General features: G+C 47.4%; 2 protein-coding genes across 3 annotated transcripts; one reads left to right on the forward strand and one right to left on the reverse strand.

Moving 5' to 3' along the window:
* Positions 1-129: 129 nt before the first annotated feature.
* arhgap36 (Rho GTPase activating protein 36) lies at positions 130-9,551 on the forward strand. 2 transcript variants are annotated; one of them, XM_049735800.2, is made up of 14 exons: positions 130-514; positions 1,589-1,658; positions 2,500-2,594; positions 3,569-3,725; positions 5,575-5,643; positions 6,945-7,183; positions 7,360-7,576; positions 7,651-7,706; positions 7,779-7,929; positions 8,045-8,193; positions 8,288-8,458; positions 8,726-8,814; positions 8,880-9,076; positions 9,152-9,551. In XM_049735800.2, exons 1-14 carry the CDS (start codon positions 395-397, stop codon positions 9,382-9,384), a joined length of 2,013 nt encoding a protein of 670 aa, XP_049591757.1. In that variant the 5' UTR covers positions 130-394; the 3' UTR covers positions 9,385-9,551. The 2 variants fall into 2 exon arrangements, with proteins under 2 accessions (XP_049591757.1, XP_049591766.1); XM_049735809.2 differs by lacking the exons at positions 1,589-1,658; positions 2,500-2,594.
* A 488-nt stretch (positions 9,552-10,039) lies between these two features.
* Positions 10,040-13,905, reverse strand: usp12b (ubiquitin specific peptidase 12b). Its single transcript, XM_049735818.1, has 10 exons — positions 13,737-13,905; positions 12,899-12,979; positions 12,742-12,825; positions 12,545-12,674; positions 12,200-12,474; positions 12,043-12,119; positions 11,518-11,601; positions 11,250-11,447; positions 11,093-11,171; positions 10,040-10,941 (listed from the first exon to the last, which is right to left on the reverse strand). Exons 1-10 carry the CDS (start codon positions 13,782-13,784, stop codon positions 10,840-10,842), a joined length of 1,158 nt encoding a protein of 385 aa, XP_049591775.1. The 5' UTR covers positions 13,785-13,905; the 3' UTR covers positions 10,040-10,839.
* Between the last annotated feature and the right edge of the window lie 204 nt (positions 13,906-14,109).

Here is a 14,109-nt window from a genome sequence, read left to right on the forward strand (position 1 = left end):
CTGACGTGTCCTTTCTCACCCGTGTGCATACACACAGGAGATGGCTCATCAGGGCCAAACAAGCAAGCTGCACACTTCCTGTTTCTGACAGCGCAAAGCACGGCATGCTATCTACACACAACACACACACACACACAGGAAGGACTGACAACTACAGGCTGGGTGGCATGCGGCTTGGCGTGTGTGCTGCTTGATTTCTTTCAGGAAAGAGCCCCAGAGGAGGAGAAGGGAAGAATCATGAAGTGACGTGCGGCGTATCTCGCCACAGATGAAAGTGACCCTGGTAGCTGGACCGGGGAAGGGCTCGTCATGTGAGGGGAAGCAGCTGAAGAAAAAGATGGAATGAGAAGAAAATGTGGCAGCAGCAGCACAAGCAGCTTCCATTCTCCTATTGATGAGCGGAAGCATCGGACGAGGCACCCGAGTGACGCTCTCGCCGGATGGACCCGAGCAGCTGGCATCCTGGCCTTCGGGATTCTGCCGAGCGCCATCCGACATGCACTTCTACCATGAGGTTAGCATCGTCAACTTCACACTCACAAGATGCTCAGGTCGGCGGATGCTGATTTATTACGGGCATCCAGATTGCTACAAATGTGTTTTGTAATCAAAGTAAGTTGCAGCAAGTTGTGCTGTGATCGACCAATCGGAGACGTCGTTGTGGGTCAGTGCTCTGACCCTGTGAGGATAAATAGGAACTGTAATTGGCGAAGGAAACTGCACCGTTGCTAATATCGTTTGTTTCGAAGGTCAGGAATACTATTTGGAAAGACCACAGGCAGATTGAATTGACATGGCAATACAAAAGCTGAACTCTGATTGGACGAAAGATTCTAGCATGTTTCCCCAAAAGTATATGAGTCTTATCATAATCAAAGCCCAGATGGAGCTGGCTAATTCCTGGTGTTTTCTGCGAGTGAAATTGTGACTTCGAAAAAAAAGTCAAATCAAGGGTCCACTTATTTCTCACTGTGTGGTGTTTGTGGATTTGCTGGGCGTGTTTGCGGTAAGCCTAAAAGTAATGACGTGTCTTGGAACGATGGATCAATTCAGTCAGAGATAAGACGTCAACACCGCCTGTTCTCCGGTGCCGCTTTGTATCGGGTTCACTGAGGTTTCGGGTGGACGAGAGAAACGTTTGTGTTCTAATTGGGATTGACATAGTTCTCCACCTCCAAAAAAGAAGCCAAGTGTGCTTGATTTGTCACTCCTTGGAGTTTACTGTCAAACTGACACACATAACAAAAAAAAAAAACATTATTTAACCAAATGTAGAATTGCATATTAGATTAGTTTAGTGCTAACACCTCATGAAAATCACGTATTATTCAGGTCATTAGTAAATACCTTCAGACAACTTCTACTCCAACGAGCAGTAGCATATTCAATTAAAAAAATAATAATTAAAAAATCAAACACCCTGACCATCCCTGGCCACCACATAGCTCCGCCCCTGCACTGATGTTGGCTGTGTTTTGTGTCTATATTGTAACGGGTTGCTCCCTCTGAATTATTTCTTGCAGACAAATAGATTCAGGAAAACGATTAAATAAAGTTCAAACAGTCCCAAAATATGTTGACCCACCAGGTTCTGACGGCCAGTGCAGCCCTGGCCGTGGGCGTGAACGTCCTGTTTAGAGAACGGAGGCAGTTGAGAAGTGAGTGACCGTCCGTATCCTAGTTCCCCATCTCCTTTTCACCGTCGGCATTTCCTGCCCAAGCTCATTTGAAAAGTAGGGAAATCATGTCAATAAGTCAGGAAAACAATTAGTTCCGCTGGTGTTGCTCTGCCCCTGCCCTTCCCCCTTTAGCTCCCCCCAGTGGTCAATGCTAATATTACCCTCTCAATGTTTTTGCAGTTTCCTTTTTATTATCCTTCTGAAAGCGCACTGGGACGGATAGGCAGCGGTTTCTATTATTTTGAATGACATCACACCCTTGTGCATGTTCAACACACGCGCTATCTCATGAGCGCTCTTCGGCCAATAGAGGGCAGTGTTGTCCAAGAAAGTGTCTCGCACGCGCGCGCGTGTCGGTCTCATCCATCCTGTTTTTTCTTTTTTTTTTTTTTTAAGACTGAGTCAGCACACGTGCGCGCGTGTGCACGCTTGCTAGCACGCACGCACGCACGCACGCGCAGCCACCCATGATGCTTTGCTCTGTCACGTCTGCACTCATCTTCAGCGTCTGTGCCTGCGTCCTTTTTAATCCAACGTTTTAATCCTCCTCCTCTTGGCACTCACCTGAACACCCCCCCTCCCACACACACACAGACACACACACATGCACCACACACTGCGTCCAATTTCCTCCTCTCTCTCTCAACATTGATCTTCAGAGCTCCAACATGAGCCACCACACCCCTCCCCATGTTTATGTTGTGCAGCTCGTGGAAGTCGCAACTTGTCCTCCTCCTCCTCTTCTTGTTGTAATCTAACTCCTTTCTCTGGACCTCCCTCCCCAACCCCCTCGCTTTACTCACGCTGTGCTTGGAGTCAGACGGTGCCACTCGCCTCAATGGGGTCCAGATAGCGAACGCGAAGGGGGGCCTCGGGACACATTTTGAGAATTTTCCAACCAGACGGACAAACCAGGTATTTGTACCTTGACAGTTTGCTTGTTTATTGTCTTCAAAATTGTCTTTTTACTCCGAGTGAAAGTTAAATTCACCTTTGAATATATTGACGCTGAAACTGGTGGTAGAATCACATTGTTACTTTAAAAAAAAAAAAAAGTGTGCAAGGGACATCACAATGTGCGGATGAACTCGTCGTGCGCCTGTCGTTGCTCCGTCGGCTGGTCACATTGTGATTCCCAAATGGAGCAGCAAAACCTCCAGGGCATCGTAGACTTTTTTTGCTCTCCACTAGTTGTTTATCCAAGGAATAAGCAAGTGGGCCTCACGTTGTTGTTGTTTTTCTGACATGACAGACGCTATCAGCCTTTGGCCGCCTCATCGCAATTTGCACTGAATCATCCTCAAGATAAAAATGTTTAAAGCATTCATGCTATTTGACATTCCTAACCATCACACTCCTCAAATTCCTCAAATTTTACAGTCAAGTTAGCAAATGATAAGCTATTTAACATGTTGACATCCCTTTTCCCCATCATTTTGGATTCATTTCAACTTGAACATTTGCGTTGATGAATAGTTTGCACAAATTGTTAGAATTTTACCTCCTTCCGCATTCAGACTTGAAAATGTTCAGGACATGTTTTTTCCACAATACAATTGCCTTATTAGGGATTATTTGACACTTTGACCTCCTTCCAAGACTGGTAACGTTTCAGTTTAGCCTCTTGGCACACAACCGTATTCTCACTACAAAGTGATTAGAAAAGCAAGATCCACATTTCTATCGTACGCCCGTTCATCAATCACGTGGCGGAAAATTCCACATTGTTTTGATCCCATGTCCTGTTCCTGACAATATAATAGCCAGCGGGCCCATCCGTGTGCCCGAACTTGGCGGCGGCAGACAACCTTTTTTGCGCTAAATCTTGCCAGATGAGGGAGCTTCATGTTTCCACTCCACATGTCACGTGTGTTTTTGCGTCTGGCCAGGGGGGCCTCACGTGGGCCAACATGTTGGGTCAGAGCGTGCGTCTCCAGCCCGCGGCCATCCAGAACCTGTCGGAAGTGGAGCGAGCCAGACTGCAGCAAGTGGCCCTGTTCCACCTGGACCAGAGGGAGCTCCACTTCAAGATCAGCATTCCCAGAGGTACATGGAGGCATTCTTGTTGTCATTGGCCAAGTGTGGCTTTGGAAGGCGCTCGGATTTATGACGAGCAGAGCGCGAGAACTACAAGGCAAAGCGGGCTGATTGATGGGGAGACGCTTGCGAGAACTTGGAGGGAGACGATGGAACAAAAAGGGAAAACTTTGGACAGGGAAAGCAAGGGACCTTTGTCGCTTTATCTCGAGAGTAAAAATGAACAATCTTGTCATTTCTTATGTCAATGACGTGAAGACCAAACTTTGGCGTGGGATGCATTCCAGGGCAAGGGTTACCAAGTTTTGTCCTGAACATTTGAATCAGGTTCCTTGGAGGATGGGAAAATCTAAATGTGCCGGATAGCGGCCGTCGAGGACCAGAGCTTGAAATATCCAGTGTAAAGACTCGAAAAACAAGTTTTAGCCCTCCCGTAAGTTTTGAACACATTGTAAATGTGTTCCAGAATAACTAGTTGAAATTATAAAATGAACAGAGAATACCTGATTCATCACCCCAGTTAAGGTACACTGTAAAACTAACCCTAACACAAAAGAGAATAGTCTTGTATAAAAAAATGGTGCTAGCTTAATGCTAACATGTGATTCAAAACCCCATAGACAGGCTAAAACAAAATTAGCATTGCTATTTATAAAACTTAATGCACATGAAGCATTCAACTGTCATTTGCAAGAATAATAAAGTTGAGATCTTCAAATTTATTTTCTCAATCAGTGACTTTGTTGACTTTATCCTCCATGACATCACTGAAGGAAACAAGCCAGCAATTTGTTAAGCATGTTGATCAAGGCCTCTATAAATCAAGTCGAGTCGAGCTAATCAAGGTTCTCAGCGTCAGTGATTTGGAGCTCTCTGAGTTGCAAACATGCCATGATTTTGGGCCGCGGCCCAGTTCCTCATCCAAACTTGCTTCCAGATGTTCAAAATGTCACCGGCAGCTTCAAATGAGGCACGGCAAGTTCTTAAGTCATCGTAAACGCTTTCTCTTCTATCCGCCGGTGTTGTCAAAAGCGCGAGGACCATCGTGTGCTTTCAACTTTGGATCGTTCAAACGTAAGACGCGGAAACCACAGGCATTGCACTCGTGTGTTTATGTGTCCGGCGAGACTGTAAGCTGCTTTTCTTAGCCTCGTCTCGCAAGCTTTCTCAGGGCAATTAACTTCTGAGCAGTGTTCAGCTTTCAAACGGGCTGCTGGCTGGCTAGCAACATTTGCATGGTTGTCACATGTCAATCAATTCATCAATCAAATCTATATACAGTACAGGACCATAAACTAACTTTTCATTCTGCGTAATTGTTTTGAGAATGGCATGAAGTGTATTTTGATTTTTTATTTATTTTTTTTATTCTTGGACACGGGTTGGTGTTTTTTTTTTTGTTTTTTTTTTTTCCTCCACCCCCTCAAGCAAGTGTGGGAATCTTCCCGCTCTGTTTCTCCCCTGAGGTGAGCACGTTGGGTCACATCTGTCGCCCACCCCCCACCCCCACCCCTTCCTGTTGTCCTTCGCTAACATTTTGAGGGTTGCTCTGTTGAATGTCGCCAGACGTATTTAGTCGCTGGCGAGCTCCGTGGAATTCTCTGTCATCGCTTTGAGAGACATTTTCTCGTATTTGCTCGTTCTCATGCTCCTGTGTCCTTTTTGTGGGCTTCCTGTTCCACACTTCAGGAAAAGAACACCCAGGCCCAATTTGTGAGGCCACACAACAGCGTCATTCGATTTGCACAACATTTAATGACCTGCTAACACATCATTTATATCCAAAGTTGTTTTAATAGCAAACATGCACCTGTGTGTCGAGAACATGTGAGAATAAATCGTATTTGTTCCTTCGCAGAAATACGCAAACGCCGAAAATCACTGCGCAGGAAGTTTGACTCGTTTTCCAAGGAAAAAAAAGAGCGTGGTGAGTTGAATGCACATACGCAATGACAAAAAAAAGATGGGGATGAATGGTTGAAAATGTTGGATGTGTAGCTCGTGAGCAAAAAATGAATGAACTCATTTTGGACAGGAGGATATTTGCTTTTTCACCTTGTTGAAGTAATAATAATAATAATATACATAAGACTATAAATAATAATAATAATGGTGTAAATGTTCAATATGTACTGGTTAGATCTTTGTGACTTGGTCATTTTAAAATTAGCTGCCAAGCTGCAAAAGTGTGAGCACCCCTGCTCCAGTATACAATTTTAAATACCATGAAATAGTGTTTTGCATTATTTACCCAAAAAGTATATATAAATTCTAAAGAAGGTCAACGAACGGTGGTGCAGATCTTTAAAGACGCAGCACCTGCTCCCACTTAGACTTAGCTGAAGGCTAACCCTGTTAATGAGAACCCGGAACATCGGGAGCTGGCCCCGCTCCTGCTGGCTCCGCCCGTCTTCTCGCAGCCGTCAAGCATCCTCCGTGGCGCAATTAATAACCACGGAAGCTGGTGTTTTCCTGCCTTCAAATCCTTGACGCAGCTTTAAAGTGGCCAAAATAGAATGAAGATGTACAATGATAATACAAAGTATCCTTTGTTTTTTTCCATTTTAAATAGGCAAGCTATCAGTTGTAAGGCTGACTCAACATTTGTCTCCTTTTATTATCTTGCGGAAAAACAACAAAAAAAAAGGAATGATTTTCTTTTTTTTTTTCTCAAATTTTGGCCAAATCACAAAAAGTAAAATTGGTTCTTATCATTTGGATTTGGGAATGAGCATTTGGTGTCTTCGACGTTATGAAGCTTTTTCTATTCTTGATCGCATCAGGCTATTTTAAGTTTTAGTGGAAAACAAAAGAAATTAAAAAACAGATACCCCGCCACCAAAATATTGAACAACTTGAGTCAAACCTAGATCCAAATTTGCATCCATCTGCACCAAACCCAGTAAAGAACTGTCAGTGGCCACAAGATGTCAAGGATGTTACCAAACAAGCGGATCAGCGGCCATTGTTGTCGGATGCCAGCAAACGTGGCCTAAAGTCGGGCAGCGTGCGTCGGGGTCAGCGAGGAGCTTAGAGCCAAGCTCTGCCAAAGCAGGCCTCCATGGGTTACCTGGCTTAGAAAAGCACATGAACGCCTGCTAGCGCCCTCTTCTGGCTGACTATGAGATTGGATTTGGTTTTTAGGCACATTTTAGGCACATCGGGGTGCACCATCCTCAATTGTTCAGTTTGGTCTGTCCTAACAGAACAGCACTTGTTATTTCTCAGAATCTGCCCCCAAGGCATTCGGCATCCCGCTGTCGCAGGTCATCGCCAACGACCGGGCCTTCAAGCGGCGTCAGGATGCCATGAAGGAGAGTCGACGTGACTGCTTGGAGCTGGAGGCCAGCGTCTTGCGCTTCAGGGCCGAGAAGCGCCAACTGCTCTCGGGGAACGTGCCCGCAAAATCGGTTGCGCCGGCGCCGCCGCACTGCATTTTGGACTCCGTTGGGCGAGGACAGAGACGGGTAACACTTCAGTCATTGTAATCTACAAAAACTGAATTGAGGCAGCAAGCAAGCAAATTGGAAGAATCCAAACTTGGTGATCAAATAATTGACAAAAAAAAAAAAAAAAACTGAACTAACTTTAGGTCGTCGTCAGATCAATTTTATGGAACATAACCCAAACGGTCCCGTCGCAGGGCGGCCTCTCCGTGGACTCCATCTCCGACCTGGTGGAGAGTCAGTCCCGCTTGCTGGAGGCGCTGCAGCTATCCCATCCGGCGGAGCTGGAGCCAAAGAAGAGTGGCAGCGGCGGCTCATCCGAGTGCAGGAGCCAAAGCAAGCTGAGCCTCAACCCGGTCTACCCCCAAGTGCCTCGAGTACTGGAGCGCTGTTGCGGCCACATCGAGTCCCACGGTGAGGCAGCCGTCCTCCCGTCTTTGTGCCGCGTCCCACGGGCACGCCTGATTCTCCTTTTTCCGTCCCTTTAGGTCTTCAGACCGTGGGCATTTTCCGAGTCGGGAGCTCCAAGAAGAGGGTGCGCCAGGTGAGCGCACTTCGTGATGAGCGCGGTGATAAATGCATACAACGTTTACATTCCGTCGTTGCCGCCCCGCAGCTGAGAGAAGACTTTGACGCAGGCGTGGACATTCAGCTGGACGAGGAGCACAGCGTGCACGACGTGGCTGCCTTGCTCAAAGAGTTTCTGAGGGACATGCCGGACCCTCTTCTCACCAGAGAGCTGTACCCCGCCTTCCTGCACGCTAACCGTACGCACGCATGACAACTGCGCAGTGGAAGTCTGCCGCTGTTGCCAGGATAGATTTTTTTTGGAAGTCCATCAATCGTTTCCACCTGATTTTTGTTTCGGTGGCTGCGGGCCAGTCCTCAGAGGAGCGGAGCAACTCCACTACCTGCAGCATCTGCTCTACCTGCTGCCTCCCTGCAACTGTGACACGCTGCTGCGCCTCCTCACTTTCCTGCACACTGTGCACAGCTTCGCCCAGGACAGCGTCGGCACCAACGATGAGGAGGTCGGTGTGGGTTCTTACAGAGTACACAGACTTTGTTATTGGACCCATATCAAGTCAACCTTTGACCTTCTGAGTGCCTCTCTGCCCTGCCCAGATCCCCGGTAACAAGATGACGGCCGCCAATTTGGCGGTCATCTTTGGGCCGAACCTGCTTCAAAGGGAACGAGGAGGAGACGCCGGTCCGCAGGCCGTTGGCATCGAGGACAGCACGGCCATCATCAACGTCACGCTGGTGCTTATGCAGAACTACAGGAAACTTTTCATGGTGATTCACTTTTAGCCGGAATATACATCAGGGTTGCCTTGAGATACAAGTGACTCAACTTGGGATGTTTTCACAGCTCTATCAAATAGTGAATTATTTATCATAAAAGAGGCTTACAATTACAATGCTACTGTTGAAGCTTATGATCTTTATCCTCTGTAAAGAAGGAATAATATTAGTGCCGCACTGATAACGAGGCGTCTCAATGAAGCATTGCGAACCCTACTTGGTTGTGTTCCTTCTAAATATTCCAGCGTGTGTGCATAGGTGTCGGCCGAACTCCAACAAGAAGTCCTGGTGAGCCTGATCCAGACTGACCCCGACATCATCGACTATCTGCTCCGTCGCAAACTCAGGTGACGACAGTCATCCTTTTGATGCCCGCCTTGTAAACGCACCCATAACCCCGACTGACCCGTAGTAACGTGACGGAGGAAAGCGACGTCGGCTCGGGCGGCCGCCGGGACACGGGAACCTCTCTGGACTCCGTCGGCGCCTCAAGCGGGAGTCTGTCCCCGATGGAACCCCGCTCGTCTCTGGAGGGCGGCCTGAGTAGCGAGGTCTTCCTCAGTGTGCTCAAGATGAACCAGAGCAGGAAGCAGCACGACAACCGATACGGTATGCATCCCTTCCGCCTCTGCTGACGACATTGCTATTTTAATTGCGGTCAAGATCTTTAATGCGTACCAACAGGAGAAATCCGGCCCGGCAAATCCATCCGCCACATGCGACAGTTCCACTCCCACCACAACCTGCTCAGTCTGGCCCAGCCCACCTTGTGCCGCGTGTCCTCCCCCTCCAGTCGACAGCACCCGCCGGCGGACGCCGGCAACGTTTGGGTGAAGCAGGCGCCCCCCGAGGAAGGCAAGAGCAGCTTCTGGGATTTCTTCACAGGGAAAGGTTCGAGCTCTGAGACCTTGGTGTGATATGGTGGTGGTGCTGGTGCTGGTTGGGGGCTTTGTTCTTTTCATAAACAGCTCTGTGTGCTGCGTGGGTGTGACACAAAGAATTTTAAAAGAAGCTGTATGAACTAAAACCATTTTGTTGAATTTATCATCTGTGAAATACAATAAAATGCCCGCTGTAAATATGACCGCAATGCGTTTTTCTGCTTGTTTTTGTTGCAAGGCAATATAATTGTCTCATGCAAAAAGTCTCATCAGGTGTAATATTCAACGTTGTGTCACTAAATGTCTGAGCACTTTTCAGGTTTGTGGATTGTGACGTCACTGTGGTGCTAATTTACATAATACCACCCCCGGTTTCTCCATCTGTGTGACTTGGGCTACAAACGACAGCGTGATTGCATGTGAGAGCCAGAAGGTAAGCAGAGCTGCAGTGTTTGTACAGATTGCTTTCTGATAAGTAGTGATTAATGAGTGCTGTAACTCTTCTCTCCTTTGTGCATTTGGAGCCAAAAATGTCTTTCTTTTTTTTGTCACTCATCAAATTGAGTACCATTTAGCCACTAGAGGGCAGCATTTGACACTTGTAGAAATCAAGCGCCATGAGTGTAGTCGGCAAAGTACAGTCGATGCGGGATTATAATTATCCATAAGGTGGAAATTTAAGCTCTTTAGCTTTATTATTTCAAGCGAGCATTTATTTTTTGCTTCTGATAATATCTGTATGTATGTACACATGCACACTCTCGACCCCAAAAGAAAGTAAAATAAAATCTCACATGTACAACAAACAAACGCGGAGTCATTAGTGAAGAGTGATGTCAAAATAAAATCAACACTAATATTTAAATAATGATCATTTCGTTTGACTTGATTGAAACAGTGCGCTTTTCAGTCTTCCCCCAAATGACGCAAAAGCGTGCGAGTAGCGTTTGTTTATACGCCGAGTGTTTATTGATTTAGCCTTTATTTATCCAGGTGAGGAAAATGAGAATCTCATTGGCAATCTCGACCTGGCTGCAAACAGCAGAGTCAAGCAAAATGTACGAGGGTTTACCATGGAGTTCAGCGCAGCAGTCGTGCAAGGAAGTGCGACTGCCGCCTTGGACCCGAGTTTGCCGCTTGGCAACGTTCCTGGCGGCTGCGTGTTGCCGGTGTGCCAGAAGCCCTTTGACGACATTACGCACATAAACTTTAGAAGTTCTCTCCACAGCTCTTTTGAGTCGCCTGGGAGGGAGGGGCCGCGGGGCCCGTGTTCACCAAACCGAACCCGCCCAGCTCATTTCACACATTTGAATATGCACACGGCAAAAAAGTCATGTCAGTTGTTGAGCTCGGGCGCAGCTCGAGTTTGTCTTCTTCAAGGCCGCCGGGAGGTCTTGACCAATCCTGCCGCTTAGAAAAAGAAAAAAAAAAAAAGGCAAGACAGCTCAGCCCTCGTATCATCCGTTACGTTAATGCCAACGACGGACCGCTTCAGTCTCTGGACTGGTAGAAGAGGATGTATCCTGACTCTGAGTTTTTGGAAATATCCGACGTCAGGCCGTAAAACTCCTCGATGGCGTGTGCGTCAATTTTCTACAGGAACAACAGAAAAGCAGAACCATGGTTTTCCAATGTTTGGAAGACAGGCAGGGTTTTTTTTCCTAGAAGGAGTATACAATCTTGAGTCCTCACAGATACCAACTTCCGCTCCCACAAGTAGTTATCATGGCTAAACGCAACGCACCTCAACGATGTCGTCGTCAAAGAGGAGCCAGAAGCCGTGGCTCTTGACGATGGTGATGTAGTGTCCTCGATTGGGACCGCTACAAGGGACACACGGCACAAGTGAGGAACAGAGCAGGGTGGGGGAGGGGGGGGGGGGGGCGAGATCGGGGCCCCACCTGCCGCAGTGCACCACCACGGCCACCAGGTCGTACATGCGGTCCGGGTTAGTAGCGTCTCCCGACGTGTTGAAGAGGCGCAGCTCCAACGGGAAGACCACGCGGTAGGACAGTTTGGTGTAGCGGTGAAGCTGGTCCATGTACTTGAAGCGCTTCAGGTGCAGCGCCAGGATCATGGGCAACTTCTTCACCCTCATCCTGAGTAGACGAAATCTGTTAACGCAACAATCCGCCACAAGCCACAACCGAGGAAGAAAAGCCGACCGACCTTTTCTGGGCTTCCTGTTTGCTGCGGCACTGCTCGCAGTAGTACTTGTACTCGCTGCACAGAGTCTCCGTGTTGCTGAAGCCCCTGCGAGGAGACGGCCACATAGCCAAGGTCACATGGGCTCTAGATCCAGCTTAAGATCTCAGTACTCGTCTGCTCTTTGTCCGTAAATTAGCCAATTCATTGTACCAGTAGAACCACCCGGGCATAATATTAAGACTACTTCTTTTATTTTTTCTTATTTTTCCACCACTCGTTAAAGATGTCAAAATTAATAACTATTTTGATAATCGGTTAATCGTGCATAGCCATTTTGAACTTAAAATTGTCCAAATCCTCCTACTGCCACCCTCTTAAAATTAACTGACATTTTATTACATTATTTTATTAATTGCTGGAATAATCGATTCTGGAAAATATTCGATTGACAGCCCTCCTCCGTCAGGGTTGTTCTACGGGTGCAATAGAGAGTGCAACTGTTTATCCCGCAGGAGGACTAAATGCCCAGAGGTTCCCGTCAGTCACCTGAGGCAGTGAGTGATGGATGTGTTCTGCTCCACGTCCACCGACAAATCCAGGAAGTCTTCATCCTTGCTGCTTACCTGCAACACCAGTGTGACATCATCAACATCTTCCACACGTGCGCTCGGTGGTGCAGTCAAGGTGATTTCGTGTCGCTCACCGCTTCGCAATTAAGGCAACGTGTCTCGTTGGTTAGCGTTCCTTGGAAGATCTCGTGGACCCACGTCTGCTGCGTCTCCTTCTCACCTTCACCCTCTCCACTTCCCCCTCCCCCTACTACTACTACCTCACCACCCCCTGCTCCTCCATTCTGGACCAACTTTCCGTTCTGCTGCCCCTCCTGGCTCGTCTCCTCCTGGAGCAGGTCTGCGATGGTGTTGAGGAGGTAGTTGAGGAACTCGTGGGCATCTTGCTGCATGTAGTTGTCAAACAATTCTGCGTGGAGAAGATGGCACACGGTCAAGACTGTTTTAGTCCAAAGTCCACGAGATAAAAAGGTGTCAACCATTTTCCTTCCTCAGGCGCGAGATGAATTTCTTAGGAGGGATGACTCCCACTTTCTTCTTCTGTGTGGCAATGCTGTTGAACAAGTCAGCCAGGCAAGTGAGGAGAGACTCCTTGCGACGGGGCTGCACCTGCAAACAGGTGTCTGAGAAGTGAGCCCGAGCGGAACTCCGCTAGCCTCACCGTACCCCGATTTACCTTGTAGGCCAAAACTTTCTCCCTGAATGGGCGACAGAAGTAGAGAGCCTGCAGCACCGAGTTACAGTAGCAAGTGTTGCCAAACTAGGGAACAGACAGAGAAGATTGTTGCTGCAAATTGCACTGGAAAATGGAGACAAAAGCCGTCGATACTGACGTTGACCAAGCCAAAGTAGTGCTCATTCACAGGAAACTGTTCTGGTCCAATCTCCTTCTCCAAGGCAGAGGCATTGGCGCCCTGTGGAGGGGAAAAATTGCAGGAGAAGATATAATAAAGGATCAAGTTTTACTCCGGTGTGAGGATTTTCCATGGGCGATATCACTTCTTTATTTAAAGTCAAAGCTCAATTCCTCCAGAACACCCTCCGAGTTTAGCTATCATTGTCTTGTAAGAAGCGCAACACAGGTTGTTCGTACAGTCTGCCATTGAGAATTTCATTCTTCTGAATCTCACTGCACGTCATTGGCATAGATAGATGAGCTACACTCTTCGAAACAAGCCATCATTTTTCCACTAATGAAATTAAATTAGGTGTGGGCGATTTCTCACTGCAGATGTAAACTAATTGTACACAAGCACTCCTGGTTCCTCTTCTACTTTCAACTTTGACCTCCTCGTGAAGCACATGTTGATCAGCAGTTGCCAAAGCTCAATTCGTACACCTTCTCAACGCGTGGAAATATTACAAGTTCCCTCACATGACAGGAGGTGGAAATGATGATCGTCCTAATGTCCAGTCAAATATGATCAGTCAGGAAAGGGCAAGAATCAACTTTAGCGCAAGAATGACGTCTCACTGAAATAAATAAGGGACCTAACGCGTTGCGGGATTCACTGACCTCGCCGCTTCTGGCATGGATACAAAGCGAAAGTTGTAACTAAAAGCCTTCAAAGTGTGTCTTTATTATGTAGTGCATGACTAGCAAGTAGGCTAGCGCGGAGACTTGCCTATCGCCGACAGCTAATAACGGAGTCCAAAATGCCAAAACCTCACCATCGTACAAATCGAGGCGATCTTTCGGACTGTCATCAGTATTTCCATCCGTGCGCCGCCATGTTGGACCAAACCCTGACGGTGAAACGTTCAGCCGATGCGGCTGCCCAGTTCCGGGAGAGGCTGCACAGCTTTGAGGCTTCAATGCTTTAAAAGCTACTTTGCCCCGTACACACCATGCACATAGACAAGATTTCGCCCTCAGCGCTTCATTGTACGGCCCCGTCGCCGCCATATTGAATGTGTCCGTGTCTGTGTTTATAATATATTTGAGAGGGAAAGTTAAAGAGCAAAAACTCGGATAAGCTGGTTGCACAACTCTTCACACCCTCTAAAACTGGGTTATGACTACGGGTTCAGAATTAACCACTAA

This window comes from Syngnathus scovelli, chromosome 1 (assembly GCF_024217435.2).
Source record: "Syngnathus scovelli strain Florida chromosome 1, RoL_Ssco_1.2, whole genome shotgun sequence".
In the NCBI taxonomy this organism is placed as follows: Eukaryota; Metazoa; Chordata; class Actinopteri; order Syngnathiformes; family Syngnathidae; genus Syngnathus; species Syngnathus scovelli.